Source organism: Nomascus leucogenys, chromosome 25 (assembly GCF_006542625.1).
Source record: "Nomascus leucogenys isolate Asia chromosome 25, Asia_NLE_v1, whole genome shotgun sequence".
Lineage (NCBI taxonomy): Eukaryota > Metazoa > Chordata > Mammalia > Primates > Hylobatidae > Nomascus > Nomascus leucogenys.
The window spans coordinates 7,459,734-7,481,100 of NC_044405.1; the positions used below are offsets into that span (position 1 = coordinate 7,459,734).

General features: G+C 35.9%; 1 protein-coding gene across 5 annotated transcripts in view; it reads left to right on the plus strand.

The window, feature by feature from the left end:
- The window catches only part of NCAM2 (neural cell adhesion molecule 2), a 562,762-nt gene that overhangs the window by 443,181 nt on the left and 98,214 nt on the right, over positions 1 to 21,367 (plus strand). For all 5 annotated transcript variants that reach the window (XM_030806254.1, XM_030806255.1, XM_030806256.1 and 2 more), the window contains one exon: positions 10,395 to 10,568. In XM_030806254.1, the coding sequence (XP_030662114.1) occupies positions 10,395 to 10,568 (174 nt within the window). The remainder of the gene's footprint in view (positions 1 to 10,394; positions 10,569 to 21,367) is intronic.

The following is a 21,367-nucleotide window of genomic DNA, read 5'->3' on the forward strand; positions in this document are numbered from 1 at the left end:
TCAAAAAAAAGAAAAAAAAAATTCCATGAAATTCACAGGTAGTATTTAATGTGCGCGCACCTTCATATCTCACAATACTTACTGCAATTCCTATCCTTCTAGTGACTATATTAAATTAGTGAGTTTTCTTCTGTGTAACCATAATAAAAATTAAAGTTTTTCATTAAAGCCGAGTTAGAAAAGATTGGAAAACTTTTTTGAATATTTTTCTACAATTCTCCTAATATTCCAAATTTTATACAATTCCAGTCTAAGAATTTGTTTTAGAAAAGGGTGGATTCAATTGAAATTGTAATGAAGATATAAAAATGATTCAGACACTCAGCCTTAGATGGAAAACATAGTTTAAACATCAACGTTTATAAATATGATTTATTTTATGGGACTGTTCTTTAATACTAATATTTGGTAGAAAACTTAATCTGTCCTGCAGAATCCTAACATAAACTGTACTGTGATTTTAAATAAGATGTAAGACATTTATTATATAAAAAATTAAATATTTCCTAATATATGAAGATACCACAGTTCAAGGTTTCATTGGCCTATTTGCCTTGTAAAAGGTCAAGATCATTTGGCATATGGTATTTTACAGTGTAAGAGAATACCTTACTTCCAAAGGGAATTAATTAAGAGCCAAAATGTAGTATGAAATTTTTGTACACATTCAGTGGTAATATAGGAAACAATTACTTTTTCAGCATTCAGAAATCATTTTTTCCTTTTTTCCTCCCATTTGTCCTCCTTTCCTTCTTTCCTTACATTTTCCCTTTTTAATAATTCAGCCCTACATCGGAACGAGGTAGGCATGTGTGTGGGAGTAGGGTGAAGCACAGAGGCCTGGCATGAGATGTGAAAGCCTGAGCAGAGTGAATGGAGTGGAATGAGTGTTGTAGGGGTCCAGTGTTGAGTGTTGGGGTCCAGTGTTGAGTGTTGGGATCTAGGCAGGGTAAAAAGAGTGCCCACTTGCCAAGACAGAAACAGCAACCCAAAAAGGCTTGTTGCAGGCCATTCACCTAAGTGAAATAAATCAAAAACAGAAATTCAAATACTGCATGTTCTCACTTGTAAGTGGGAGCTTAACAGTGTGTACACACATGGAAAAATAGACACTGGAGACTCCCAAAGGTTGGGAGGCTGGGAGAGAGAGGAAGATTGAAACATTACTTGTTGGATGCAATGTTCAATATTCTAGTGATGGATACACTAAAAGCCCAAACTTCACTAGTACATAATATGTGATTGTAACAAAACCCCCTAAACCTATAAAAATAATATAAAAATGAAATATTTTTGAAATGGAAATAAAGTGTGTATGTGCTTGGTTTAAGTCAGTTAACCCTAAGCAAGGACTTTCCATTAAACCCTGACTTCCTATTAATAAGCAAGGCTTGACGTAGTCTTCTTTTACCTATCTCCTCTGTCTTTAGAACATTGGGGAGGAAAAGTAATCTTTTTATGTTGTTATAGAAATATGAAATATTTCACATATGTGCTTGATAATTTTGTTTTCTTAACTTTTAATCAAAATATTAACTAGAAATGTAACAGAGACAAATATATATATATTTTAAGACTTCACCATAAAGTTGATTTTTAAAATGTACCTCCTAGGTGTTGATCCTGCCTTCCAGTAGGAAGCATTCTCTATTTGGATCAAAGTACATATCTTGAATCAAATTAAAGTTGTACAGCATGTAAGGCTAAATAAAAGTTTTACTATATAGTGTTATTTCTTCCTTACAATTTTCTACTTCCAAAAGATGATTATCTGACAAGGCATTCTGTATATTTATATGCATATTTATTATTTCTTTTCTTGAAAAATCATTACCCTACATTGTAAATATTGTTATCAAGTATTTTCATTTATATATTTTTAAATTTCTTAATTTGTTTCATCATTGTTATATTTTTTAACTGTTGAACTTTTTTATATTAAACCTTAATCCTAAATAAAATAATCCCACCTTTGTTTCATTAATTGATGCAGGTTTCTGATAAAGTCACCTTCTGTTGGGCAATTTTATGGGAGGGACTTGGCTGTTAGCTGTCATCAGGTAATATGTCCAGCCCCTGGGGAATGAGAGCCTCAGCTCTCTAAGAGTTTCTGTGCAGTCATTCCAAGATTTACCTGGTAAGAGTATTGTGGCAACTAAGTGAGTTATTGCATTCAAGCACCCAGCACATGACAAGTACTCAACAAATATTAGGTAGGTATTATTATGGCCTAATTATAGTTCATATTGGTCACTTTTCTTTTGGATAGAAGTCAGTACCTTGATACCCCTTTAGTTGTTATACATAAATCTAGACATCAAGGACCAAGGCTTAGTAAAATGAGATAATGACCTTACTTATTCTGAACATTATACTTCTATTAAATAATGTTAAATTCATTTGACTTTTGTTATTTTTTTCCATTTAGGAGGTTGTCCTACCAATTTTTTACACGAACTGCTATTAAGGGAGGTCTCTGATACTGTGCTTCACAATTGATTTTTTTTAACCTCAGTTCAGGACTCTATACTTACCCCTATTAAATCTCATCTTGTCAGTTTTGACTCATTTTTTAACCTACTGAAGCCCTGTCAAATTCAATATTTTAGCTCTTTTTTTCAGGATTGATTTAAGTCACAAGTACAATATCATGAAGCATTCATCTGTATTTTCACCAGAGTCAGGATAAGCCTGTATAAGTCATCCTTGAGAACAGAGATCGGCTTACAGTTTAAACGGGACCAATTGAATAGAATTCTAAGATACGGAATTACGGCCTATCTACTGGTCTGTGTACCTAGATTTTATCTTAGCCAGACCTTTGCTCCATAACGCTTGAAAGCACGTTAAAATTAGTTCATTTAGTATCACATTTTCTTCACTTAAATATAACGCCAGGATTCTTTAACATAATCAGTTTTATGATCTAGCCTGGACAAGTCTACATCTTGATTTTTTAAAGAACTCATTAAGCAAACAGTGATATTCAGAAACTATTCATAACATATTCTTGGTTTTCTCATTCTCATATTGCTGTGAAGGAAAGGAAATCAGGATAATTTGACATTATTTTCAGAGAATCTATGTTTGCATCAATTCCTAATCACTTTTTAATTCATTCACTCAAAAAATATAGTGAATTTCTAGTAGGTACCAGACATTGTTCTAGATCTTGGGAATCTGAAGATAAATAATATATAGCATCTGGTCTTTACACATAAGTTAGAGTTCAAAAGATATAAGGTTGCTGTAGAAGTGTGAATCAAAGGTTTGGGAGAACAAAAATGAATTCTGATTGGAGTTCTTGGAAAAGGCTTTCAAAAGGTGTCAACTTTTGAAATGAGTGTGAAAGAGGGAGTAGAAACAGTTCCAGGGAAGAAGAAAGGGAAAGACTCAAAGAAACATCAAGGTTACACTTGTACGTAGGCACTATGCTCTGAAAGGATGGGACTGTTAATGAGTAAGGCATTTAATGGAAGACTGGAAGGGTATATTGTGTGAGAAGACCAGTGTTGGTAATGGCATAGAGAGGGAGAGAGAAGTTAAGTCATAGATCTTAAAAACGTTCATCATGTTTGCAGGGCAAGGTGGTTTACGCCTGTAATACCAGCACTTTGGGAAGCCGAGGCAAGTGGATCATGTAAGGTCAGGAGTTTGAGACCAGCCTGGCCAACATGGTGAAACCCCATCTCTACTAAAAATAGAAAAAAAAAAATTAGCCAGGTGTGGTGATGGGTGCCTGTAATCCCAGCTACTCGGGAGGCTGAGGCAGGAGAATTGCTTGAAGCCAGGAGGCGGAGGTTGCAGTGAGCCGAGATCACACCATTACACTCTAGCCTGGGCGACAAAAGCAAGACTCTTCCTCCTCCAAAAAAAAAAAAAAAAAAAAAATTCATCATGTTTACATTCTGTCTGGTATACAACGAGGGAAATTTGGAGATTTTTAGTCATAAAGCAACATAATTCATGTATCTTAGAAAATTATCTTGGTGGTGTTCTAGAGACAGATTTCAACATAGCATAAAATATACATATGTAACTAACCTGCATGTTGTGCACATGTACCCTAAAACTTAAAGTATAATTAAAAAAAGTGACACAACTGCCAATTTCCAAATTCTCCAAATATCTAAAATATGTAAATTGAAACTCAAACACTCTAATGTTCGCTCTTCAAAATTTTTTTCTGGCTCATGATATTTCTAAATTGAATGTTTGAAGGGTTCATTGTGTTATATTTGATTTGCTTATGAGCCATTGTTGAAATGCCCAGTACTAAAGATAAGTGAATCTGGGTGTCTGTGAGTTGTGAGAAGGGTCAAGACATACTCATATTTGGAGGAAATAATTTCCATTGGTATCTTGGTAGTGAATGAATACTTCTATGGAGAATATTAGCGGTAAAAATGGGAAAACCAAGGTCAGATCTCTGGACTACTTCAGTTTAATTCATGGACTTATAAGAACAAAAAAAAATGAAAGAAATTTTTCAGGGAGATAGTGTATCTATTTTGAAAGATAAATGTAAATATAATTGGTCAAATACTGTGAAAAAATCTAAATAATAATTTGGATTTGGCAATTGGTAAAAACTAGGTGAGTAGTGAAATGAGAAGGAATTTACAGCATTTCAGATGTATTGCAAGTGGGCTATATAACATTAGATTAAGCTCACAATATTTCTTGCTCTGTTGTGGATGCTATAGCAAAATATATTAGACCCTGTAATGTATTAGCAACATAAATATATTGCCCACAGTTCTAGGGGCTGGGAAATTCAAGATCAAGTCACCATCAGATTTGGTTTTTGGTGTAGGTCCAATAACCAAATTGTTTTTATAGATGGTGCCTTCTGTGTGTCCTTATATGGTGAAAGGGGCAAACATACTTCATCCAGCCTCTTTTATGGGGGCACTAATTTTATTCTTGAGGGTGGATGTCTCATGACTTCATCACATCCCAAAAGACCCCACCTCTTAATAATATATTCAACATATAAAATTTGGAGGGAAACCAGCATTCAAACCACAGCATGATCGAAACAAGAAAAATGTGTATAAAACCTTATAGAAGTAAGGTAGCCACTCAAAACAGAAGTAGATAGAACCTATCTCAACATAGAAGTCCCTGAGTTGCAAGCAATTATCGTGACACTGCATGTAACAGTGTTACTGGATCTAGGAAATTCAGTTACTTATGTTCCAACTCTTGTAGTATTTGAGACTTTTACCAGATAGAAATTGATGAGGAAATCAAGCAGAAACGGATTTATTATAAAGAACAAGCTGGTTATAAAATCATTGGAAAGGCAGAGAAAAGACCAAAGACAGCCACCAATATTCTACCTTGAAGGTCACAAAATAGCATAAGCGTGGTCCACATGTGAAGTCTGCAATGACTAACTAGAGGTCAGGAAGCCCTGCTGCCAAGTTACCCCTCAGCTAGTAATCACAGCCACACCACTCCAGAAACTGGATGAATAGGCTGTGGAGTGGGGAGTTCGGATGCTACCCTCATTCATATCTGCAGAGCCCCTTGTCCATGTGCACCTCCTGAGAAAAGTGGGACTGACATTCACAGCCCTCCAGCATTCTAAACTATATACACGTTACTTTCATTCTAGGTTCACTACATGAAACTTAGAACCACAGCAGCAAGTGAGTCTAGGAAATGAAGATTTTAGCCTGCAATCTCTTGTGATAAACAGGAGTATCTTAAATCATAGAATTTGACTCTGACTGTTAATACAAAAATATCTAGGGTTTAAAATATCTAGGGTTTAAAACACCATTCTGAAATAATATGCAGGCTAGCACTTCATTTTAAAGGAGAGTTTACAAAAATCAAACTCTTCAGATTCCTGGATCTAAGTTTAGCAACACCACAGCCTCATATGTGTAAAAAGAGCACAGTTAGTGTCTATGAACTATGCATGCTAGGAGACCAAATTCTCAGAAATAAAGATGTTGGGGCAGAAATTAGAAAAAATCTATTGAAACAGAGTAACAAGGAACAAAATAAGAGTATGTTTCCTGAGAAGAGAGTGAGATTGAAAAAAAAAAGAGATCTTTATAATTCACAGTAATAAGACTGAGAAGAAAGAATAAAATTCCAAAGAAGAAGAAACAGGAAGAGAAGAGCTATCTGATAAAGAAAAATTTTGGAGAAGACAAAAGGAAAAGACATTGTCATTCAGAGATGGAGTGTTTAGTCTTGGAAAATGAGAAGATAGAATTCCATTATCAGTTAATCAAGAGGTGATAGCTCTCCAAGACATTGGTTACATTGAAGCATTACTCACAATAGCCAAGATATAAAGATGTACAGCATGATCTTACTTATATGTGGAATTCTAAAACAGTGAAACTCATAGCAGCAGAGAAAAATGGTAGTTGCCAGGGGCTGGGGAGTGGGAGAAATGGGAAGACGTTGGACAAAGATTAAAAAGTTTCAGTTATGCAAGATGAATAACTTCTGGGAGTTTAATAAACACAAGTTCATTCAGTGACTCCAGAGATTGTATCCATCTGACTCCTAGGTCATGGCACCAACTCCTTGCCATTACACACCTCAAAAAATTCTGAGCTGAACATCGGTATTGTATCCATTACCTGCCATTTGACTAAAACATTGATACATGTCAATGGATACAAAAGTATGTAATAGAAGGAGGCTGATGATCAGGGAGGGATAGAAAAATTACAATGACTGACATTTGCTGAGAGTTTTAATGTATTCTAGGGTCAAAGTGCTCAACATTACTTGATATTTCCAACAACACTCGCGATGGTACTATTCTAATCTCCATTTGGGAGAGAAAACTACTGCGATGTGAAAGGATTAAGTGCTGTAGTTGACAAAAGTGTCAAGGCCAGGCCTTGAATCCATGGATTCTCATGACATATCCAGTCTCTTAATCCAACAGTTTACCAGCACTATTAGAGATGAAGAGAAAGAGTAAACAAATAAATATTTGCACAATTGCTTTTCTATTCATTTATTCATTCATTGAGTGGTGGATGGTATTCATCAATTTTTGGGATATAAGATGCTAGGAAATAGTTCAGAAAACTATGGTAACAATGAAGGAATAATAGTGTGTGAAACTGAGCATCCGCTATGAGCCTCAGTTGAAATATTGGGCTGTGTCTGAAAGTCTTTTAGAGTAGACCCGTGTCTTTGCATACACCCAGTGCATTAGATAATCCAGGATCCTGAACACGAGGCTGAAAAGATCGAGACTAATGTTGTAATGAAAATGAAGCTCCTGAATACCATTCCAGGGAAGTGATGTGATCAGAGTCGTTCTTTACAAAGATTGATTTTGTATTTGCATGGCTCGTGCATTGATGTTTTTGTTGGACATCCAATAGAAAAGGAAGCCAACAGCCGCTAATGGCATCACAGGAAAAGTCAGATAGGGCCAGGGCTTGGGAGGTAACAGAGGAAATGGGAAGGAAGAAATAGATACATGAATTATAATGCAGGAATTATTAAAATAGTGTTTTGACGGATTGTGATGTATATGATAGATAGGAATCAAGGGTGAAAGCAATTACAGAAAAATCCAGAAAGTGAAGAGCAGAATTAGAGATGTTGATTCTGGGCACATCTGACACTATTCACTTAGATATGTTCTCTATCTTTGTATATTATTTTTCATTACTGAAATATTTAATTAATCAAGCATTTCCTGAGAACTTAGTATATTCCAGTCACTTTGTTATATGTTACATATATCTATCTGTATGCATGTATAAATAGATGTGTGTGAATATGTGTTTGTAAAATGTTTTATCTCTTTCCTCAAGAAACTTACAATTTAGTAGTCAGTTGACAGTTGGACTTATAGAACCAAAATGTAAAAAATATTTAGAAAGAGAATGAAAGTCATAAGCATGCTTTTGCTTTAAAAGCAATAATAGAAATAAGAGGCTAGTGGAAAATAATATGAATAAAAGGCCACAAGAAGTGTCAGCAGATCTGAAAATGGACTATATAGCTAGAAGAGACTAGGCACTGGCCCATGTTTTGATGATGGTGGCTTTGTGCTAAAAGGAAAAAAAGGCTCTTCTTTCTCTGCAGGTGCACCATGACAGGGTGCACAGTTGGTGAATGGTGCAGCCTCTGCAGTCAGAGTAAAAACAAACAATCATGTTTATACCATATATTCAAAGATGAAAGCCCAAGAGGATAATATCTCCCTCTCATCCCCCAGAATATACTACCTTCACTTTTGACACATGTCCCCAAACTGGAGTGTAATGCCTATGACATCCAACTTAGATCTAATGTACGTTAGGGAGTCAGCCACTCAGCACAGACTGAAGAATTGGCATTTTTTAAGGGGATCCGTGCGCATTTGTTTGTCTTTCTCCTATACTTTGGATCAAACTTATAAGTAAATTTTGGATCAAACCTACAGCTGAAAAGACATGCAGATTTACCTGGAGATTAAGGAAACATGAAAATTATTAGAATATTTGAAGGCCTAAAAACATTATTTAGATATCTTAAAATTTGTATTTCCAGATATGATTTTAATAGTTCTAAGACTTTTGGATGCATCAGAATTCTACACATGTGTTTTAGAGTTGTAACATAATGTACTTCATAGGCTCCCTAAATAATTTACAGTTTCTAATTAGAGTTGACATATACACTGTGGCATTTCTTTTCAGTATTCACATATGAAAGGCCATAAAGCTGTCCTCCTGGCTCTTGCTCAGTGCTATATATATGTAGGTCGCATATTTTATGTGACCTACAGTGACCTTTTTTAACTCCAGCAAATGAAGTACATTTAACTTTTGACTGCCATATGAGATTTTTGTTTTTATTTTTATTTGTATTTATTTATTTTTGAGATAGAGTCTCTCTCTGTTGCCCAGGCTGGATTTGCAGGGGCGTGATCTCAGCTCACTGCAACTTCTACCTCCCGGGTTCAAGCAATTCTCCTGCCTCAGCCTCCCAAGCAGCTGGGATCACAGGCACACTCCACCACACCTGGCTAATTTTTTTTATTTTTGTGGAAACAGGGTTTCACCATGTTGACCAGGCTGGTCTCAAACTCCTTACCTCAAGTAATCCACCCACCTCGGCTTCCAAAGTGCTGAGATTACAGGTGGAAGCCATCATGCCCAGCCCCAATTTGAGATTTTTATGTAAATGATTGATATAAGAATTGAAATTCACATGTACTGCATGTGAGGCAGTACTCGGGAGACTGAGGCAGAAGAATGGCGTGAACCCAGGGGAGGCTGAGGTTGCAGTGAGCTGAGATCGTGCCACTGCACTCCAGCCTGGCCACAAAGCGAGACTCCGTCTCAAAAAAAAAAAAAAAAAAAAATTCAAGGTGAGATTTGTGTGGGGACACAGAGCCAAACCATATCATATATATATATTCCCTCTCTCTCTATATATATATGTGTGTGTGTGTGTGTGTGTGTGTATGTAAATATATATATTCCCTCTCTGAAAAAAATATATTTTTTTTCCAAAGTTTAAGGTTACTTCAGATGTGATAGGAACAAAAGAGGAAGAGATTAATAGAGAAATTAATGTTAATGTGTCTCTAAATCTTGATGTTTCTGGAGTAGAGTTTTCAAAAATCCCTCACTGGGATTTTTTTCTTCTAATTCTGCCTGCTCTGCCTTTGAGATAGTTCTTCTGAAATAATTTTTTATATTAGACACTAAATTAAATGTCCACCTAAGATACCTTATTGAACTTGAAATAATTTAAGTAGTGGATGGATTAAAATAAAACACAGGAAGAATTTTATAGCTATTTTGAAAATATGGGAATAGGATTTTAATATCTCAACTAAAGGTTGAATTTAGTTGGATAATATAAATGAAATTAGACCCAATAGTTTACAGTCTTATTTAGTTCATAATACTGACATTTTTCTCAAAACTTAGCACTTACCTACAATAACTGTGGTGAATGCAAAGAAAATACATTTTGTATTTTCACAAGGCACCATTATTTATGGTGACGGTTGAATAATTGATTTATGTATTCTAACATTTTAACTACCCTCTTTATCTCTCTTTTATTTTTTTTCTCTTAAACACACACAAGATTGTTTCCTGGACCTCAATAAAATATTTATATTGTATAGAAAATGCAGAAGTAACATATTCCCTCAATAATTGAAGTGTGATTTTAATTTTGCTGTCTATTTTCTGTGGTAATAAAAGTTGACTCGTGTATACTTTCTTGAAATTTCAAAAGAACATTCAGGTGTTTAAGGAAGTTCTGTAACTCAGACATACTAAGCGATACAGGTAGCAATTTTCCTTCACGCCTAGTTCTCATAACAACATTGCCTTAATAATGGCCATTCCCATTCCCTTGGTTATGTTCTCTTTATATTTCTTTATCTATAGATGTGCCATCCAGTCCCTATGGAGTGAAGATCATAGAGCTGTCACAGACCACAGCCAAGGTTTCCTTCAACAAACCGGACTCCCATGGAGGTGTGCCTATTCATCACTATCAAGTGGATGTCAAAGAAGTAGCGTCAGAAATCTGGAAAATTGTACGCTCCCACGGAGTTCAAAGTGAGTCAACAATTTCAAAACAGGTTGATTAATTCAAGCTGATCTTCAGTATACCTGTATGATTAGCTTTTTCAGTTTCCTCCAACATTTTCTTTTCTTTTAATAAAGTGGTGTTGGGAAGATATTTCCTGTGCCCCATTCTTCTTGATAATAACTCGAATACAGAGTGAATAGTTTCCGTCTTCAGTAAAAATTAAAGAGCTTAGTAGAATCAGCAGAGTTCAATTCTGGAGGAAGAAGTCTCTTTAAAAAAATTCGTTGGTGGAAAGGCAGTTGCTCAAATACTACATATGATGGCTGGATTTTATGAAATATATGTTCATGTTTCATTTATTAATATTTCTCTCAAGATAGGTGTGAAAATGATACTGCAAAATGTAGTTACCTTCTATACTTATGAAGCCATCTATAAAAATCTGTAGAATTTTATATATTTGTTTACTTTTTGTATTTTTATATTTTTTTACTTTTATATTTCTATTAAAAATCAAAATAATTTACAGAGCTTCTTTTCACTTACGTAAAATTTCATCATCTTATGAAAATGTAGTTTGTTTTCTCATTAGGAGGAGACAAAACTAAAGCAGGAAATAATAAGAAATTACCAGTGTTGGCCTCTGTTGTTTAAGACACAGAACCATATTGAGTGTTCCAAAAGCGAAGCATAAAATAGTGAGGAAATTAATGCTTCATATGTCTGTTCTATGAGAATCCTACCTTGACCCTAACACATATGGTGTAAGGGTTCAGTAAAAAGCAAGAGCCTTCTGGAGAAGGAAAGACGGAACCAATTCTAGTGAACATAGAAAGAAAGCAAATGAAATCATCCTGGTGTCATCTGTGTTGACCCTACTTTATCATTTTGCACTGAGAGTAACTGTGGGTTTTTGATAGAAGTATCAGAAACATTAATCAGTCATCTATCATGTACCATATACTTCAAATAATGGCCCCAAACTGATAAGCTCATATTATTTATTTTAATTATGGAATACATGGATTATATTATCTGTGCACATTGTGTGGTTTAGGAGAGATTTATAAAGACAGTGCCCCCAAAACAATGAGTGAGACGAAGGACTATAGTTTTTTAAAAAAAATTTATTAACCTGGATGCAGGAATATTGCGCTGCTTTGAATTTTGTTTTGTTTTATTTTATTAAAAGAGAGAAAGGGCCGGGCACGGTGGCTCATGCCTGAATCCCAGCACTTTGGGAGGCCGAGGCAGGTGGATCACGAGGTCAGGAGACCGAGACCATCCTGGCTAACACGGTGAAACCCCGTCTCTACTAAAAGTACAAAAAAAAAGAGAGACCCACATAGCTGGGTCTACGTGGTGGCGGGCACCTGTAGACCCAGCTACTCGAGAGGCTGAGGCAGGAGAATGGCGTGAACCTGGGAGGTGGAGCTTGCAGTGAGCCGAGATCACGCCACTGCACTCCAGCTTGGGTGACAGAGCCAGACTCCGTCTCAAAAAAATAAAATAAAATAAAAATAAATAAAAGAGAGAAAAAGGAGGGTGGTAGGTGAAAAACAGAAAGAAAAAATGCATTATTTCCTAAACTGCGTAAAACTCAGTGTTTGTGTTCAAGCACAAGCATGCAGAAATTAATATTAAGTCTGAATATTATAGAAATTGAACACGGTACAAAAGTGCTGCCGCACCCTAGCCCTGCCAAACCCAGAAAAAAGTTAACAGGCTCCCTCCAGACTTCTTGCAAAGGTGCAGCACCATGGAGAATTTATAGTGCCCTTGATCTGGCCAAATTGATCAAGGTGAAAATCCTGACACTGTATCACACGTATCCATCTGTCAGAGGCAGATCATTATGTTTATAAAACTGAAATATAATAACAAAGCACATTCGTTACTTTAAAATGAGAAATAACTGTCACAGAAATTAGAACATTCAGCGTCTGTGTAAGTACATACTTTACCTGTTGGTATATTGTGAAGATACAAAATGAGAGTCAGAAACTTGTTTCGTGAGTCTAGAATATCAGCTAGTGAAGTTGTGTGCGTAGAATGTTTAATGGCCTCAGACTGGGACAGTCTAAAGCTTGCGAATGAGAATAAAATACTCAAAAGTCTTGTGGCTAGGGATTTCTCACTTTGATTTGAGGAAAATGACTGCATTAGTACTTTTTTTCTGTTTCCATTGTTGATTCATCTTCCATAGGTATGTGAATGAGTACCTTAAAATCAAGTTACAGTTATGTAATCAAACCATTGTATGATCTCAACTCAGTGTAGTATAAACATGAATTTTAAATTTGACTACTACATTAAGCTCTTCTTTTTGATGCTCCCTTTCAGTTATTTAATAATATATTTGGCAGACACTGTAGATATATTATCATCTTCCAGCATTAGAAAAAAAAAACATTTCAGTATTGGTGGTATAGTGGTGAGCATAGCTGCCTTCCAGAATAAACAGTTCAGCCATGCACAGTTTAAAACTTATAATAATGCTTAATTTTGCATTCACATTGTCTCTGACCTCCATGAAAGTAAACCTCAACGAGGGGAGCTTAATGGTGACATGCACTACATCTTGTCTTGGAAAGGTGAAAGAGATCATATACCTCTTATGTTTCTGGTGCTGTTGACCTCATTGGGCTGTCGCTGTCACCTGCCCTCTGTGGGAAAGGCATCTAAGTACCTGCCGCCTGGGGATGTGTGACTGGAGTGCAAGCACACTAGAAGGCTTTTTGGAGATAGAATATTCCTCAGGGGGTGCTACTTAGCTTGAGCCCTTTATACACTTCCTCACCCTTTACTTCAGCAGTATTTCTTTTAAGTGTGAATGTCACCCACGAACGTTATGCAATATCCACTTGACCAAGAGAAATGTTCCACATTCTCACTTGGCTAAGATGTAAGAAACTGCATTTCTTTGCAGCTGATCTCTTTCTCCAGTTTTCTTTTTCCTCATTTTAAAAAGACATAGTAGATGAATCCTCTGTAAAAGCAGAAGTCCAAATTGAGATGCAAATATCAAATCTCTGTCATCACTTGTGCCAAAAAGTTCAGTGGGTTCTGTTCACCTCTTGGACTTACCTTCACTTACTGGGAGGGAGGCATCACTGCACTTTCTTCTGGGTGGAAGACTTACTAGTTTCATCAGTGGATTTTTTCCTCCCCCTAGTTTTCTGCTTACATTGCGGGGAGTGGGAAGGACAGGGGGCATGGGAGTTGACTCTCAAGGCTGGGGTTGCAAACCCAGTTTAGCATCTTCTTCTTTAACTCTGCAGGAGGTGCCTGACCTCTTCTCAAATGTTACGCATTTGATGTTTTTTTTCTTCTCTCTATGAATTGTCTCAGTTGAAAATTCCAGTGCTACAGAAACATGCCCGCTCAATTTCCGTACAGTTTCTTATGGCTGTGTGGGTGCTATTGTTTCTACTTGAGATTAAGAGTACCTATGTAATGGGATTTATTTATTGCTGCATTTACACTTTATATCTCAAATGATGATGTGATCTCATTTTATATATAAAATCATGTTTTGGGGAAAACCAAGTTTTTAAGGATTTCTTAGTGTAGACTCCATATTTGTGTAGCAGGCATGAATGCAAATATGTAACTATAAGAACAACATAAATGCAATGACTACCCAGGGAAAGAAGCTGAGTGATTCCATTGGGGCCACTCCTAACATTGTAAGGTATGTGTGTCTGGCACTTGTTCTTTCTTTAGCAGAGAGATGTATTATTTTGTAAAGATATAGTAAAGATATTCATCAGAATAACATGATTTTTGCTGATAGAAATATGAAATGTGATGTTAATAAGCATAATTATGTTTACTGTAAATTGACAGCAATGACTTGATTATTGAAACATATAACATAGTTTTGACTTAAACGTTCTACTTTAATCAAACATATTTTCGTTTTGTATCTGTGATTTCAGTGAGTCACTATGTCCTTTAAAGTAACGTTTCCACCTTACTCACATTTTCCGATCTGACTGACTTAGGTCCTTTTAACACTTCCCAGAATTATTGTTTTACCTTGAACCACTTATAACATGCTTTCACAGTCAATCCTTGAAAGTGCTCTCATAGTAAAATTCCTTCTTCCTCCAGAATGAGTGACTGCCAAGTGGCACTGTATTTCAGATGTTATGTCATATTGTACATATTTTAATATATAACATATTATATTTTATAGTACTCCTCTTACATTATAACTCTGAAGGATTTTTTTCTCCTAGTTTATAAACTCCATGAGTGAACCTCGTATGCCTTGTTTATGTCATTATTTCAAATACCAAAAGCATATTAGGGTAGACGGAATACTGAAATTTGGTGGAGGTAGGAGACTGGAAAGGATTATTTTATAGCATCTCTGACTGGGTCTTAAGTGAATCCATTATACATCCCCTTCCAATAAATATGTGTCTACAGAAGCAACTTTTTTTTTCTTTTTTTTTTTTTTTTTTGAGACAGAATCTTGCTCTTGTCCAGGCTAGAGGACAGTGGCGTGATCTCACCTCACTGCAACCTCCGCCTGCCGGGTTCAAGCAATTCTCGTGCCTCAGCCTCCCTAGTAGCTGAGATTACAGGTGTGCACCACCACACCTGGCTAATTTTTGTATTTTTAGTACAAATGGGGTTTCACCGTGTTAGCCAGGCTGGTCTCAAACTCCTGACCTCAGGTGATCCAATCGCCTCAGCCTCCCAAAGTGCTGGGATTACATGCATGAGCCACTGCGCCCAGCCTTCAGGTTTTAATTTTAGCAAAAGTTTTTATTTTAATAGGAATCTGAAGGAAAAAATATTTATGGTAGAGAAAGTTATTTCAGTTTGGTAGAAAAGTAGTGCTTTATTGTTTTCTATATACCTTTTTTTTCTGACAGGGTTTTGGAATATAGATTTTGATTTATAATCAATATGCCTGTTCTTGATAGGTCAGAAAACTAATTTTGAATAAAGGCCTGAATTAAAATACAGTAAAGTTTAGTAGATCAGATACTGAAATCTTAGGTGCAAATATGCAAAGTACCAGCAATAAATATAGCCAGCATTCAAAAAACAAATTATTCCTATTTCTTTAAATGACATGTGTTGAAATGTTTTGAAAATACCTATGGTACGCATTGTCAAAGAAAACTACTCTTGCATCCTGATACACAGCTGGGAATGTATAAAACATATTCATTTATTCAAGTATAGAACACGTGTATGTTCATTCATACACTGAGTCATTGGTTTCATTAGTGAAAAATAAGAGGAGGCTAATGAAACTTCCCAAATCTCTTAAAACAGAGGAACTGACTCATGGAATATGTGTAACTCCTACCAGCCTAGTTGTGCAGTCATAAAGTTCTGCGTTAGGGCTAAAGTTATGGTAGAATTTCTCTTAGTATATTTGGCTCAACAAACTTTAGTTCGCTGCTGATGTAGAGATTTCATGCTTACATATTTCTAACAGCTTGACATTTTAAAAAATGTGTCATTAAAATAACCTTTTACTTAAAAATAATTTGATTTTTATAGATGAGTTCAAAGATGGTACCAAAAGTACTCAGACACCCTTCACCCAACCTCCCCTTATAATAACATACTACAGTACATGTATCAAAATTAATGAATTATCACGGGTACATTAGTAGTAAATAAAGTACAGAGTTTATTATGAAATGTCGTTTTTAACAGCCTTCCTCTATTTTAGTTATCTCGTATTGAAAATAAATAGGCCTGGCACAGTGGCTCATGCCTGTAAACCCAGTTCTTAGGGAGGCTAAAGTGGGCAGACTGCTTGAGCTCAGGAGTTCAGGACCAACCTGGGCAACATGGTGAAACCTCATATTGACAAAAATACAAAAATTAGCTGGGTGTGGTGACATGGGCCTGTGGTCCCAGCTACTCTGGAGGCTGAGATGGGAGGATCATTGAACCCAGGAGGCAGAGGTTGCAGTGAGCTGACATTGCAGCACGGCACTCCAGCCTGGGAAACAGAGGGAAACCTTACAACAATAACAACAACAAAAAAAAAAAAAGGAGAAAGAGAGAAAAAGAAAAAAGAAAAGAAAAAAATGGATTAATAAGAATGCAAACATGGAAAAGTTCATATCATTTTTACCTGTTAAAGATTTCAGAAATTCTATTCAACAAGTAAAACCTACATGTACTTACCAAGCTTAGTAAACATTTTAGATGAATTTTACTTTTCTCTTTGTTTAAGACAATTTTTAGGTAGAAATATAAGTCAAGTTAACAATCAAACTCATTTGATTGACTCATTTAAATGACTCAAATTAGCAGGGTTTCAAATAAAAATTAATGAAATTCTTCATAACCCTGTAGTCTTCCAAATCAAAATTTTCAAACATACTTTTCTCTCTCGCTCATCACACTTCACTCTCAATTTGTAGATTTTTAAATTCTGAAAGTGTTTCTGCTTCAGCAGTAGTTAATATTTACATCACCTTCAGGTAAATTTTAATGCAGTTTTCATGAGAAACCCACACATGTTTCATGTCTACATAACTAAAAGACAGTTATTATTTTACGAAGCATGGAATGCCAAAAACAAAAACAATACCTTATTTAAGTGACATCCTAGTGAATCTCCATTTGTCATGAGATCTCCAGCATTCCAGTTCTGGCACAAAGTGATTACTCATACCGTCACTTCAAAATGATGAGTATCTTCATTTATTTTAGTTATATTGAACAAAATATACATTAAAAAATCTAATTACTAAATATTCTCCAACAAATATATACTTAGTATATACTATTAGTGATGCATGCTTTCAAATATTTGGACTATATCAATGAATGGAACAAAAAATTATTTGCCCTTAAGGAGCTTAGATTCTAACAGACGGATTCAGATAATTTTTATGCCTTATTTCATAGGTTTAAAAGAACAATGAGGAAAAGGGAAGAAGAGAGGGATTGAAAATATTGAGAAGGTTGGGAGACTTAGCAATGTTAAGTAAGGTAGTGAGGGTAGGTTTTATTGGCAAAGTGATTTTTCAGCCGAGACTGGGAAAGATGAACATGGTATCCTGGAGGAAAGCCCCCCCGGCAGAGTAAGCTGCTAACAAAAGTGCCCTTAGGCTGGAGTGGGCTTGTTTGCTTAAGGAACAAAGAGGTCAGCATGGTTGCACTAGAGAGAAAAAATCAGATGGCGTTTAAGGAGATGCAATCAGAAAGATACGAGGTTAGGCAAAGGAGTACTTTATGTAATGAATATGACCTGGCAGTACTGACATCTCCTGAGGGATTGTTAGAAGTGCAGACTCTTGTATCTTTTCTCAAATCTATGAAATCTAGACTTCATTTTAACAAGATGACCAGATATTTACATACATGTTAAAGTTCCAGAAGCACTGATATAACACATTGTAAGATCACATAGGACTTCAGTTCTTTTTCTGGTTTTTAGAGGGGGTCCTTTGGTGTGTTTTGTGCAGAGTATAATGACCTGAAATATCTAGGATCACTCCAGCTTGAGAGAAGAGTGCAATAAGGCGGAACAGTTCAGAAGCAATGGTGGTCTTCTAAATGAAAGATGCACAGCACTCAAACCAGGCAGTTGAGGAGGGATGGGAAGAAGTTGTCAAATTCTAGATGTATTTTAAAGGTAGTTTCCAGAGAATTTCCTTAGATGGGTAGGAACATGGAGGATAGGACATAGGGTGGAAATAAACGAAATAAAGAAACTGAAGCTGATTCTGACATGTTAGACCTAAAATCTCAACTAAAAGTTGCCAAGATAGGAAAAACTAGGTGCATCTTGTTTGGTGAGTGGAAATCAGCCTTGTGAATTAAGACTTTAAATTGATGTCTTTAATCCAGTAGAAATACCATGAAGGCAGTAGAAGATGGCTAAAGAGAGGTCTAGACTGTAGGTACAAATTTAAAAGTCACTTGCATTTGGATGTTTAAAGTCAGGATATTGTGAAATCAACAGAGGAATAAATGCAGAGAGGGGAAAGAAAAGGCCCATAGACTAAGCCATTGTCTGGTTTACTTATATATTAGTAAATATTTTCTTAAAGATGTTTGCTGTATAATAATGAGTTATCTAAAGTGTGACTTTTCTAAATTTATGGGGAATTTTCTACTTTGTGTTATGGCGCTACTAAAAATAATAAAAGAAATTATTGATATGAGTCTATGTTACTTGAAATATTTTTTAAGGGGAGATGTACCTCAAAAGATATTCCACAAGACATGATCCTTTCTCCTTATCCCACCCTTGCCCCTCCCACAAACACTGGATTACTTTAACTATACAAGAATTTTCCTGCTTTCTCTTGTGGACATTTATTGCTATAAATTTTCCTCTACGCACAGCTTTAAATGTGTCCCAGAGATTTTGGTATGTTGTGTCTTTGTTCTCAATATGCAGCCATAAAAAAGGATGAGTTCGTGTCCTTTGCAGGGACATGGATGAAGCTGGAAACCATCATTCTCAGTAAACTATCACAAGGACAGAAAACCAAACATTGCATGTTCTCACTCATAAGTGGGAGTTGAACAATGAGAACACATGGACACAGGGAGGGGAACATCACACACTGGGGACTGTCGAGGGATAGGAGCCTGGGGGAGGGATAACATTAGGAGAAATACCTAATGTGAATGACGAGTTGATGGGTGCAGCAAACCAACATGGCACATGTATACCTATGTAACAAACCTGCACATTGTGGACGTGTACCCCAGAACTTAAAGTATAATATTTTCTTTTCTTTTTTCTTCTTCTCTTCCCTATTGTGCTTGCTTTCTGTGTTGTGGAAAAATATATTACTGTGTATTTTTATGTATATTAGCAGACATCTTTTATAAGCAATGAGTAAAGGATTCATTTGGTCCAATGACATGAATCAATGACAGTTATTGCATTTTTCAAATGCTGTAGCATACCAGATCTAAAGCTTCTTTGGATAACAGTTCTGATGGGATGGGTCTAAATTTCTCTTTTTAAGTACTCAGTGAGAGATAGCCCTTTTCCATTATAGTAGAGGCAGTTGTTCTGTAGGAGGACCTATAGATTTCTCAGAGGTTCAAGGTCATTGTAAAATAATTTCCAGTTATGCTTCAACGTGTTTATCCTGCAGCGTTTCTTTGAAACTAGGTTATTTACAATTCCCTGGGAGTAACTGGATTTCCCTCTATCATGCTACTCAACTTCACTGTTATAGAAAACTTTTAAGATAATCAGTATTTATACTGGTTATCAAAGGGAATAATTCCAGTTTTTGCCCATTCAATGTGATACTGGCTGTGCGTTTGTCATAAATAGCTCTTCTTTTTTTGAGACGTGTTCCATCAATACCTAGTATATTTAGAGTTTTTAACATGAAGGGATGTTGAATTTTTTCAAAGGCCTGCATCTATTGAGATTATCGTGGTTTTTGTCAATGGTTCTGCTCATGTGATGGGTTACGTTTATTAATTTGTGTATGTTGAACCAGACTTGCATCCCAGAGATGAAGCTGACTTGATCATGGTGGGTAAGTTTCTTGATGGGTTGCTGGATTCGGTTTGCCAGTATTTTATTGAGGATTTTCGTATCGATGTTCATCAGGGATATTGGCATGAAGCTTTCTTTTTCTGTTGTGTCTCTGCCATGTTTTGGTATCAGGATGATGCTGGCTTAATAAAGTGAGTTAAGGGGAGTCCCTCTGTTTCAATTGTTTGGAATCGTTTCAGAAAAAATGGTACCAGCTCCTCTTTGTAACTCTGGTAGAATTTGGCTGTGAATCTGTCTGGTCCTGGGCTTTTTTTGGTTGGTAGGCTATTAATTACCGCCTCAATTTCAGAACTTGTTATTGTTCTATTCAGAGATTTGGCTTCTTCCTGGTTTGGTACAGAGGGTGTACGTGTCCAGGAATTTATCCATTTCTTCTAGATTTTCTGGTTCCTTTGCATAGAGGTGTTTATAGTATTCTCTGATGGCAGTTTGAATTTCTGTGGGATCAGTGGTGACATTCCATTTATCTTTTTTATTATGTCTACTTGATTCTTCTCTCTTTTCTTCTTTATTAGACTAGTTAGTGGTCTATTTTGTTAATTTTTCAAAAAACTAGCTCCTGGATTCACTGATTTTTTGGAGTATTTTTGGTGCGCTAACTCCTTCAATTCTTCTCTGATCTTAGTTATTTCTTTTCTTCTGCTAGCTTTGCGGCTAGTTTGCTCTTGCTTCTCTAGCTCTTTTAAGTGTGATGTTAGGGTGTCGATTTGAGATCTTTCTAGCTTTCTGATGTAGACATTTGGTGCTGTAAATTTCCCTCTTAACACTGCTTTAGCTGTGTCCCAGAGATTCTGGTACTTCATCTCTTTATTCTCATTGGTTTCAAATAACTTTTTAATTTCTGCCTTAATTTCATTATTTACTCAGGAGTCATTCAGGAGCAGATTGTTCAATGTCCATGTAATTGTGTGGTTTTGAATGAGTTTCTTAATCCTGAGTTCTAATTTGATTGCACTGTGGTCTGAGAGGCTGCTTGCTATGATTTCAGTTCTTTTGCATTTGCTGAAGATTGTTTTACTTCCAATTACATGGTCGATTTTAGAATAAATGCCATGTGGCACTGAGAAGAATGTATATTATGATGATTTGGGGTAAAGAGTTCTGTAGATATCTATTAGTTTCATTTCATCCAGAGCTGAGTTAAAGTCCTGAATATCCTTGTTGATTTTCTGTCTCGTTGATTTGTCTAATATTGTCATTGGGGTGTTAAAGTCTCCCACTATTATTGTGTGGGAGTCTAACTCTCTTTGTAGGTCTGTAAGAACTTGTTTTATGAATGTGGGTGCTCCTGTATTGGAT